The 11,444-nt window shown below is 42.8% G+C and overlaps 1 protein-coding gene across 2 annotated transcripts in view; it reads right to left on the bottom strand.

The window, feature by feature from the left end:
• Positions 1-931: 931 nt before the first annotated feature.
• The window catches only part of TP53BP2 (tumor protein p53 binding protein 2), a 46,779-nt gene continuing 36,266 nt past the window's right edge, over positions 932-11,444 (bottom strand). Inside the window, exons 14-18 of one of the 2 annotated variants that reach the window (XM_069484500.1) lie at positions 10,212-10,349; positions 9,365-9,498; positions 7,615-7,781; positions 4,648-4,847; positions 932-1,889 (exon numbers count right to left, since the gene is read on the bottom strand). In XM_069484500.1, coding sequence (XP_069340601.1) covers positions 1,848-1,889; positions 4,648-4,847; positions 7,615-7,781; positions 9,365-9,498; positions 10,212-10,349 — 681 coding nt within the window. In that variant the 3' untranslated portion in view covers positions 932-1,847. The remainder of the gene's footprint in view (positions 1,890-4,647; positions 4,848-7,614; positions 7,782-9,364; positions 9,499-10,211; positions 10,350-11,444) is intronic. The other variant, XM_069484501.1, reaches the window with a different exon arrangement.

Consider the following 11,444-nt stretch of genomic DNA (forward strand, 5'->3'; position numbering starts at 1 on the left):
TTGCCAGGGCATTTGTAAGCTGTCATGGCACCGGTGGGAGTTTCTTTCAGCATGTTAGTGAATTGTCACTGGCATAAAAGGAGCAGTGAGGGTAGCCAGAGGTCACTTTCATCACCGTCTTGGTTCTAGCTGGCCTTGGCCAACGAGGCCTCCGGTTTTATCCGAGACCTTGGTTTAGTTCAGGTCTTATGACGCCTTATTGGGCAGGGCCTGCTGGTTCCCTGTCCCAACAGTAAGTGAGGGCTTGCTGCACGGAGATTAGTGCTGGACTGAGTCACCAGGGAGCGGAGGTGGGAGGGGCATCTTCAGGGCTCTGCCTGCCACACGTCTCTGAACCCTGAGTTCATGCGGTCACCCCTCCTTCACTGCTCTGAAAGGTTGGTATGTTCTGTCTTTCACCTACCTGGTAAAAATGGGTGCTCACTGGTTCTTCATTTGTATCTTCTATTAAATACAATAGTTCCACTGAGCAAATGGGTTCCAAAGCAATTCACAAACTCAGTAACACATTAATAAAACAGTGTGGAGATTCTGCCTACCTAATTTTTCACTCCACAAATCAAAGTACACCACTCTGTGAAGAACTTGAAATAAAATGAGGAAACTACAACAGTCCATTAGAGGTTCCAGGTAAAAGGTGTAAGCAGGCTTCTGTCACCATGATTTCTAAGATCTTTTTTTAAAAAAAAAACAAACCTTAGTTTTATATCAAAAAACACTCAGCTGGGCTCCTCGGTGGTGCATGCCTGTAATCCCAGCACTTTGGGAGGCTGAGGCAGGAGGATCACTTGAGGCCAGGACTTCATGACCAGCCTGGGCAACATAGCAAGACCCCATTTCAACAACCAAAAAACCCAAAACAAAACATAAGAAAAAACCAACCAAGCTCATGAATTGCAAAACAGTTTTCTGTAAGCAAAGAAATACTTTCTACATTTGATCACTTGGCTGCTCAAGAAATCTTGTTATAGTCCATACAGTTGCATTAGGCAGTTTGTCATTTTTCAGCTGGGTAAGACATCCCAAATAGCTCGTGACCTTTAAACAAGGGCTGTTTATAACATCAAAAATGAAAACCAGTAAACAGCTTAGAGTCAAAAAGTTCAATTTATTACAATTGTTTCTAAAGTCAGCTATGATCTTGACAAATGTTATGGGTAAGTCTATAGCAAATCTCTAATTTCTGAGATACAAAAGACAATAAATATAGATTCAAATTCAGACTAAAAACAAGATTCTAAATCTAATTACTGGTAGTGTAGCTTAGTTTCAATATTCCAAATATATGTATGATTCTTAAGATGCTACAAGAACTCAGACAATGACGTCACTGCTCACTGACGACCAGCTGAGAGCTCCTCACTGATCATACACCCGCGTGTGGCACCGTCCGGCCTTCACGGCGGCCCCCGGGGGCCTGCTGGTGCTGGGGGACAGTCGGAAACGGAGCCACGATGGCACCTGTCCTTCCTGGCAGGCGGACTGGCACAGAAGCAGGTGCTGAAATGCCCACTGAGCAGGACAGGAATCTGACTTCCCAACAGTCCGATACGTGGTCCTGTTTCTCGTGGAGAGCAGGATCGTACTGTGTTTTCCGAGCGCTACGCGGGCACCTCCGCACCGGCGCGGCGCGGCGTGCTCACCGACCAGCTCCACCCCATCGTGCTGAATGTTCTCCGACAGTGAATTTTTCCATCCTTCATTTTTTTCCAGAGACAGTCTTCATCGCTTTGAAGCTACACTGTCATTAAAATAAGTCTTCTAAAATTTTTGCCAAAAACAAGTGTATTACTTCTTCTCAGTGATAACAGAAATTAATTCTTCATTAACGAAAATTCCATGAAGTTTCAGGCCAAGCTCCTCTGTCGTGGTTTAATTCTTGGGTATAGCTGTAAGACAGTTAAAAAATATTTACACGTTATACAGATGTGTGGGAGTATAACAAATTTTCAAGAACTAATGGAGGGGTTGGGGACGGACGTCACATCAAGGAAATCAAACTAAGAAAAGTGCTGTTTCCGGCGTGTGAAGCCCCCACAGCTGCCCAAGTTATCAGCCAGCTGCAAAAGACAAAGGTCACAAGTGGCCATCACCTGTGACAGTACCACGGAGCAATGATATAAAAACGCAAGACAGTTCTAGGCATTAAATCCATTGTATAGCTTACTGAACTGTCACTCACATCTAACAAGGAAGACAAAGGGGACCTGCAAGGTGCCACATGCCCCAGCATTTGGAGCTTCTATTACGAGGGAAGAAGAAGACGGAAGTGTCTTAACTCCACTCACAGTGGATGTAACACTGTGTCATGGGGCCTGAGACTGTCAGTCCACAAATTTAAGGAAGGACAGGTGGAGCTTTTGCTCAGTGGTTCTGTTCTCCCTGACCAGAGCTGGAGGGGAGAGTGTCAGCGAAGGCGTGGAGGTCTCCGCTCTCGAAGCCAGGGCAAGTCAAACCAGTAATTCAACTGCCAAAGGGAACAAAAACCTCCCTTCCCGCCTCCCTTTGACAAAAGAGAAAAAAAGATTTACTGAAAGTAAGTAGAGTCAGACTTCCAGCCAAAACTGAAAAACTACTGGTGGATCAAATAAAAGATTATTTTTCTATCTGAGAAAAGATATTCAGCCAGTGCAATTTTTTAGACTCGTATTTGAGCCCAGACTAAAAAATTCAACATTTATGCATTTTCCTGTTTTGGGGGAAAAACATTGAAAAAAAAAAACAAAAAAAAGTTGCTTAGGGGAGACTTCTAACCAGAAAAGATTTCCAAAGGACTAAGAATATCTAAATTTAGGGCCAAAATGGAAATTTTCAGGCCAGTCTGTTGAGAGCCATACACACAAGACAGAACTCAGAGTCTCTGACCAACTGCTTCTACGCTTGGGAACAAATAATTCTCGCCGTCCCATTAACCACAGGACCTCTTTGAAATTTAAATAATTCTAGAGATCTGCTACACAACATGGTGACTATAGTTATGTATACTTGAAAGTTGCTAAGAAAATATCATTTTAATGTTCTCACCACAGAAACATAACTATGCGAGGTAACATGTCTTAATTAGCTTGCGTCGGCCATTCCACAGGCACACACATTGCAAAACACCATGTTTTATACCACAAATATATGCAGTTTTTGTCAATGAAAAAAAAAAAGAAAATTAGAATAAAAGGCTCAAATAAGCAATCAGCTCTAAGGAGGTCGAGCCCTTCCCAGATGAGACTCCAGCGGGGGACGTGCGCAGCGGCCGCGCGAGAAGGTGCCTGTCTGCGCCAGTGACGCTGCAGAAGCGACGGGGTGGCTTGGAAGGGAACCACCGCCACGTGTCTACTTTCCTCTGGTACCTGCAAGCGTTTCTGTCAAAGAGGGTTTCCGTACACTAATTTCTTTCACTTTCATTATTCTTTATAAGGCAATTATGATCACACAGGTGAACACCGCCCCAACGCCGAACGTCTGTCCCACGGCAAGCTTTGCCACCAGGAAGGCAGGAGTCACGACGCAGGAAGTCACGATACCGCGCCGGTGGGAAGCAGACGGCCGCGTCCCGCAGGGCGGTCGGTCAGGGAGGCCCCGAAGGCGGCGCCCAGGCGGCGGCTCCCGCACGCAGGGCCCTGCTCGCGGCCCAGGCCCAGGCCCAGAGCAGAGCTCCCCTCCGCTTTCCGCCCGACCCTTGACGAGAATGCCAAGAATGGCGCCTGCCGTTCAGCCCCCTGCGCTGCCCTGGCGACAATCTCAGCACGCTCCAGCCCCCCGCCGTCCCTCTGCCGCCCGGGCCAGAAGCGCTGCAGGCAGCTCTGAGGCGACATGGAAGCCACCTAGACACCGGGCACCCCGTACCACTCCGGGCCCAGCCTTCCCTCAAGCCCTTCCTCACTTCCTAACCAAAAGCGGATTTTGCGAGCAGTTTTACACTTTTATCTCAATCTCTCAGTTATCCTTGTAATTCCCCTCGCTCCCTTCCACACACCCACCCACCCCCGTGCACGTACAGGTGCGCAAGGGAACAGCCCAGTCTGTGGAAGAGCTCACACAAGGCCTCGGGACTTGGGGCTACTCTCGCGCTCCCTCCTGTCCGGCCACGCTCCAGCCCAAGAGCTGAGTCCCTGGGGCCACATGTGACCTTCTGGATCCTTGAGTGCGGCCTTTTGACTGAATCCAAACTTTACCCGGAACAAATCCTTTTAATAAAGAGATCTGTTCTGTGAAGTTTGGTTTCGGTCCAGGGGCCACACTTGGGGACGTGGAGGGCCACATGTGGCCTTGAGGCCGCAGGTCAGATTTTATTTTCTTGGTTTTTATGAAATTTAAATCAAATAGTAGAGAAAAAAAAACAATGAATCTTGTCCTTCGGGCCCTGTTCAAGCTCTCGCCTAGATTTGCAAACCCTGATCCTATTGTCCAGTCTGTTTACAAATGCGGCCAGGACCAGGCAGGGCCCCTGACCTCTGGGAGCTGGCAAACATACAAATGTGCTACGGAATCACTGAAAGTGTGGCTTCAAGTCTAAATCCAAGACTACCAAAACTTTTAAATTCTGTGTCTTACCAACAAAGGGCAGCAAGGTGCACGCATCCGTCACACACGGCAGCCCTTGCGAAGCCCCTCCCGACGCACAGAAACATCGTGAGCACCGGCGTAACTCACCCCCAGCAAGTTGCGGGGAACGTATCCCTCCCTGTCGCCGAGGCGCGCCCACCACCACTCGATTTCATCCTCGTCTTCCCGGCGGACGATGGTCATGCAGTCTCCTTCCTTCATGGGCAGCTCATCGTCATTCTGAGGTTCGTAATCCCAAAGTGCGTAGATGACTCCTTTATTCATTATGCCCATTTTCTCCTGAACTCCTAAAATCGTGACAGGAAGACACAGCGCAGAACATGTAACTTTTAGCTACAGGAAACGCAATGGGAAGCAACGGGTACAGGATGGAACGTGGGAACGACGACACTAAACCTCCCATAACTCAGTTTCCCAGGTGGGGCAGGGGTGGTGGAGGCCAACAGTGAGTGTACAGGGAACACACGCAAGACAACTGAGCTTTGCTACCATCTCCAATGCCGCTCCACAATCTAGCACCGTATCAGCATCCCTCAAAACCGGTCCTATTCAGAGTAGAAAACTTTTGCAGGCCCAGGAACTAAAAACAGAACTGTCTGAGCCTAGGATATTAAAAAAGTGACTGACATGCCTATCAGATTTCACCCTACTCGTAAGTGTAATGACTACGGAACTCTAAACACATTACTTCATTCTTTACCTAAAACTCAGAGCAGATGGGGAAAAAGATCAGAAATATTGTATCTATTAAAGTGGTTTATACCAATTTCCAAATGGGGAAAGATAAAAGAAAAAATTATGAAGTATGTTAGAATGCAAAAAATTGGCATCTTAGACATTATATAAAAGTCTATACACAGTCAACTCTAAAATAAGGAGAATGAGAATTCTCAAAGATGTTGAAATCCATAACCTGAGGAGGGGAAAATCCTCAAAAGTCCACTTTTCACCAGAGTTAATAACAGATTTTCAAATTAACTACTTTAAATTTTACGTTTCTCCATTCATACCTTCCTATCCTAAAGGGCAATGCTAGTAAGAAATAACAGTCATCACCTGGCAGGTAAAAGGAAGAAAGCAGAGAAGGAAAGGAATTAGACAATAAAGTTCTCAGAAATTCAGAGTTAATTATCGTTTTCACCTTTATGGTTTTACAAAAGCCAGGAAAATATCTGCTTGCTTTTGAATAATCAGATTTTTCAACTTATGTGAGCACTAAACTATTAATTATGAGCTTATTATTCCTGTACTAATTAATATGGTATGGCACGCAGCACATCTCTCTCACTCTGGGCAAAACTGAAACTGCCTTTTCCAGAAGAAAGCTCTACCAAGCTAAAGGGTCAGGTAAATGTCCTGTTTAAATAAGACATGCAAAGCATGGACAGATTCACAAGGACAACACTACCTGATGAAACTATAATTCCACAAAGTTTTAAAGCGGCCAGACGCACTGTCTGTCTGAGATGGGAACAGAGAAGGGGACAGGAGAGAGATTCTGGACATTCCAGTACCCTCAAAGCAACAGTTCAAGTCCCAGTTTCCAAGAAAGCGTTAGGAATGGAAGAAAATTTCGCACTACTTTGCTATTTACTAAATTAAGAGCTACAAATTACTCTTTTAAAAGTTTTTTGAGGGGCCTAAAAATATGCTCAATGTTACTGGTAATTTGGGAAATGCAAACTAAAGCCACAGTGAGGTGTCATTCCAAATCCACAGAGGCACAGAAACTCTCTGCTAAATGTGTATCGCTGTGACCTGGCAATTCTACTTGTAGACACACACCTGACGACAAGTACAAAAATGTTCACAGGAGCACGGAGGGAAGGTGGGAAGGCAGGCAGGGAGGGAAGGAGGGAAGGAGGAAAAGGAGGAGGAAAGAAAGAAAGGAAACAGTTCACATGTCCTTCAAAAGTAGAATAAAAAAAAAATTGTAGTATAGTCATCAAATGGAACAGTATAGCACAGTGAAAATAAACTACAGCTACAGGCAACACAAGTGAATCTCAAAAACAACGCTAAATGAAAAAAGCAGGCCATATATTAATGTATATTAAGATATCATATTAACTTTAAAATATTATGTTACTATACCGAAATATCCTATGGAGTTCAAAACAAAAAAGTAATCAAAAATATCAACAATAAAAACTAACAGTTGACAGAGATGAAGAGGGAACTTGAGGTTTGTGGTTCTCACTCTGACCCCTTCCCTTCTCGCCTGGTGCTTGCAAACAGGCACAGAGACGGGGAGGGAGGGAACTGGGGAGGGGGGAAACCGTCAGACACAGAGGCGGGGGGGGGGGTGACTCTAACTTTAGGGGTCTTTCAACCAACTGGTAAAGGAGTCTCTGAGAGCTTGAGCAGTATGGGGTTCTGGGACGTCCTCAACTATCTGTCTTCCCTCCTCCCCCAATTCCTCTCAGGCCAAACTGAAGAGAAAAATTAACCTCAACTTCTAAGCCTTGCAAGTAAAAACGCCAGCCAAACATACATCCACCTAAAACTTCAAGTCCATTTTTCTCTAGGTACAGATCTGACATTAGCAATCAGAATCTTAAACTCAACATCAGGAAAACAAAAGAGCAAAATAAATTAGCTCCAAAATACGTGCCACTTTTATTTACTTTATGACAAGTTTGATGTCCAGGAAAGCTTGGACCATTTGGATTACTATACTGATTCTGCATTTCTCTTGATCATCTTGGAAGGAGGGGATTCTGCTTGGTTATCTGCAAAGATACACCATCCCCGGGTAAGAGCTAAAGCCTTAACAGAGCCTCTTTTGATGGTCAGAAGCCATTAACCCCAGTGAGGCAGCGGCCGCAACTGTCTTTTGCAGCTGAAGGCGGCCCTGACAATAGCTGTTTCTAGACACATAAACAGAAGCCATATTATTATCTGTAACTGAGGCTGTACTATTTTCAATGCCCAGGACTGTGTATAACACAAAAGATTTTTTCCAAATAATAAAGATACTTACCAAATTATGTGCTAAAGATGCAGGATAAATGGATGCAGCGACTAACACATTTGCTTCTACTTGTCACGTACCGTAAAGAAACTGCGAGCACTGAGTGTAGCCCTCCTCCATCTCCTCACACTTGTCTGCCGCCGTCTGCATGTCGCTGTAGGTCATGGCAAACACCGCGGCCCCCGACTCCACCAGAAACTTGCACACCTGGACGTTGTTGCAGGAGGCAGCGCAGTGCAGCGGGGTCCTGGGAGGGGCGACACAGCAAGGGCTGACATGGTTTCCCTAATCGCACGACACCTGCTGCGAGAAGGTATCTCTGGAGAAAGTTCCTGAGTCTCTCACCTATTAATACTAAACCCTTTCTTACGAAAACCTCTTAAACGGTTTTTTGAAACCAGCTCAACATGGGTGACTGAACCCAGCAAAGAATTTTACGGCCACAAATGAAAATGTCACAGAGGAACGGACCACACTGGGGCTAGGAGCTTGGTGAAGGGTGAAAAGAATCAAGGAAATGAATAAAAAGAAATTTGTATAATAATTTAAGAAAAACAGGATAAAGTCTATTTAGTCCCATGTTCTGGAGCACCTAGCCTCATTATTTCTGCCAGAGTGGAGGACCTAAGAGTCCTTAAGTTGTATGACTTCGCTCAAAACATGTACCTTTAAATACCCCTTTATCATCACCCGTGTTGCAGGAATTAACTCGTACATAAGAACTATCATTGTATGTTTAAAATCCCTAATTAAATTATAATTGAAAAAATATGTCAAATCAATTGAGACCAGAAAAGTGACGATAAAATACACCCATTTCAATCTATTTTAGGTTGCTGGTTAGCAGGAACCTATTAATGCTATTAAAGAGAATCTTCTCCAGCATCTGAAAGGTCTCATACTGCATTATTTACAAGAGACCCAGACCAACAGTAAAGGTATAAGAGCCGGCAGCACCACCCAAACTCAGAAGGTGAGTTCGAGAACGTCAATCAGGCTCTGAAATACTTAAGATTTAGTTCCTTTACTCTTTCCTTTCCCCTTTATTTTATTCCCCTTGGGTACAGTCTTTAAAAAAAAATTTTTTTTATTCCTCATCTCCCATTTCAGAACACTATTATTAATGGTCTGGTGACTATTACTACAGATTTTTCACTGCATGGTTTTTAATAATAAACAATTATATACAACATAAACTCCCGATATCAGGGACACAAGGGTATCAGGACACATGAAGAATTTGCTGTGTAAGTTGTAATGTTAAATCAAAAAATTGCACATATATGAGCAGCTTAACTATATTTGTATAAGCGTATAAAAAAGAGCTTGAAAGAAATACATGAAAATAGTAATAATGGTGTTTACCTCTAGACTGTGGGGACACAGATGGCTTGTTTTCCTCTTGTTTCTCTATTTTGTACATTTTTCCACAGTGTACACACATTACTTTTATAAATATAAATTTTGAAAAATTGCAATCAAAATGCTTCTCCAAGCATTATTTATGACAAAGAAATTGGAAAACAACCTTAATGTCTAACAAGAGGGAGACAGTCATGAGTATACAGTCAGCTGACAGAATAATGAGGCTCATTTAAATGTACGTATATTGTGTATGCAATTCATATATGCATACAAGAGAATGTGGTGTTATAACTGTTTTCAAGATTAAGAAACAGGCTATAAAATTAAAATACTAAATAAATAAATATAGTGTGATTATAGCTTTTTTTAATCCTACATAGGAAAAAGTCCATTTTGTGTATTCTTCCACAAAAATAAAACATTATAATTTAAAACTAAAGTTTGGAGCTTAAAGGGAAATCTTACCATCCGTCACTATCAGCAGCATTTACATTGACCCCAAACTGTACCAGGAACTTCACGATTTCCGTGTGGCCGGCGCACACAGCATTGTGAAGCGCGGTGATGCCTTCGTCATTGGGGAGGCTTGGGTCATCGACCTGCCGCAGTAAGAAGCGTGAACGTTACTCCAATTTCTGGTCACCTGAACTATCACAGCTAACTGGGTCGTTAGGGTCAAGAGAACAGAAATAGGCTCTTGTGGCATTTTTAAAAATCATAATTAAAACCTATAGGAGCCAAGAAAACTACACCAAGAACAATTCTAGAAATAAGACAGACGGAATAACCACATTAAGTAGGCAGCCACTATAAAAAAGTTTAAAAAAAAACTGAAGAAGTACCAGAAACTATATCCTTGTAGTCATTTTTGTTTATGTATCCTCCCAACTTTCCACCACAAATTAGTTTCTAAGTAGAAGTTACATTTGCTATGGGAGGGGAGAAAAGGTCAACTAAAAATATTTTAAATAGTAGCTTCTGAAAAGAAGGGACTGCGCCTCCAACTTAATACTGTACGGCACAAATCTATACATGAACAATGTTTAAAGGAGACAGATGATCTCCTTAAGAAAGAAACGTACTCTGAGGACTCCAAGTGAAAGCCGAGCTTCTGTGTCACCAAAATGCTACAATCACACCTTTCAAACAGCACAGCCTATTTTGGAGCATGCTCAAAAACCCAAAAAAACCCGCAATCCAAAAAAAGAAAATGATTTAAAAATACAATTTCTCTACGGCGGCGGCTTTCTGATTACAGCTCTAAAACAAAATACAAGGTCATATTTAACAAATTTACTAATTATAATCATACCTCATAAATAATTCTCTGTACAAGGTCAAATTCTCCCTCCAAAGACGAATCTAACAGTAAAGCCAGGGGGTTGAATTTCACCCTCATTCCATGAGCAATGCGCTCCGAGCCGGTTTTACGCAGGTTTGTCCTTTTGCCCTGCAAAGGAAATGGGTGGAAAATTAAGGATCCTGGTCTAAGCAAAAGACACCACCAACAACAAACGCAAAGGAACAACTTCTCAGCTAAGTCAGTGAAAGGAACTTTAAAAATATATTTTTAGCACATTTTATTCAAGTATCACGTTATTCAGAAAAGCATACCAATCAAATACGCAGGTTAATGAATTTTCACAAAGCAAAGAGCCATGTAGCAAAGTGGGAGGGACTTTATGAAACCGAATGAAATCCCATGTGGGTGACACATCACAGCATCAACCGAGCCAAACCCACACTCTCCAGCTGGGCAACAGCACAGCCCAGAATGACAACAGCTAACATACACTGAATGATTATTCATTCAGTCCTCACAGAGACCCCATGATCCCTGCTTTACAGATAAGGAACTAAGGCACACAGCCAAGAAACCAGCAGAGCTCAAGTTCAAATCCAGGTACTTCCTCTTAACCAATTCACACTGTCATGCCTCCTCAGGGGAGAGCATCTAATTAAGGGAAATAACACAGATTATTAGTCTGTCTGAGATATACCATGGAAGAATCTTACCAGTCTTAAACTGTTTTAATGAGTCAAGAAAAAAAAAGCGGGGGGGAGCAAAATTTTAACATCCTATAAAATAGGTTTCTTAAATACATCCAGCAAAGTGGAAACATTTCCTGAGGTGTGAGACAGATACGCAACAAAAACGGAGAAGTAACAAACAGCTGTAGTGTGGACTGGCTTTGGCCAATTTCCTTCCATTTGCATGTTTAAAACTCAAATGAAGAGAATCAAGCCTGCAAACTTAGGAGGCACAGAGTTGTTTAAGAACTGTTGACCTCTATTTAAAAACTTTTTCCTAGTTTCAAATGTTTACTACATAAAAATTGTAAGGAAGTGTTTACTGTAACCAACAGTTAAAATAACTCTGGACAATCGTTATCTTTGAACACTATCATCACCTAAAAGATATAATAAGGGATCAAACGTATAAAGTACATTTTTAAAAATCCTTCAAAAAGTGTTACTTTGCTTTTGACCAGGTTTTAAATTCACAGCTCGGCATCCTCCTTCCTGCTGTGCTTACTGAAATAAA

This window comes from Eulemur rufifrons, chromosome 11 (genome assembly GCF_041146395.1).
Source record: "Eulemur rufifrons isolate Redbay chromosome 11, OSU_ERuf_1, whole genome shotgun sequence".
Taxonomy (NCBI): Eukaryota; Metazoa; Chordata; class Mammalia; order Primates; family Lemuridae; genus Eulemur; species Eulemur rufifrons.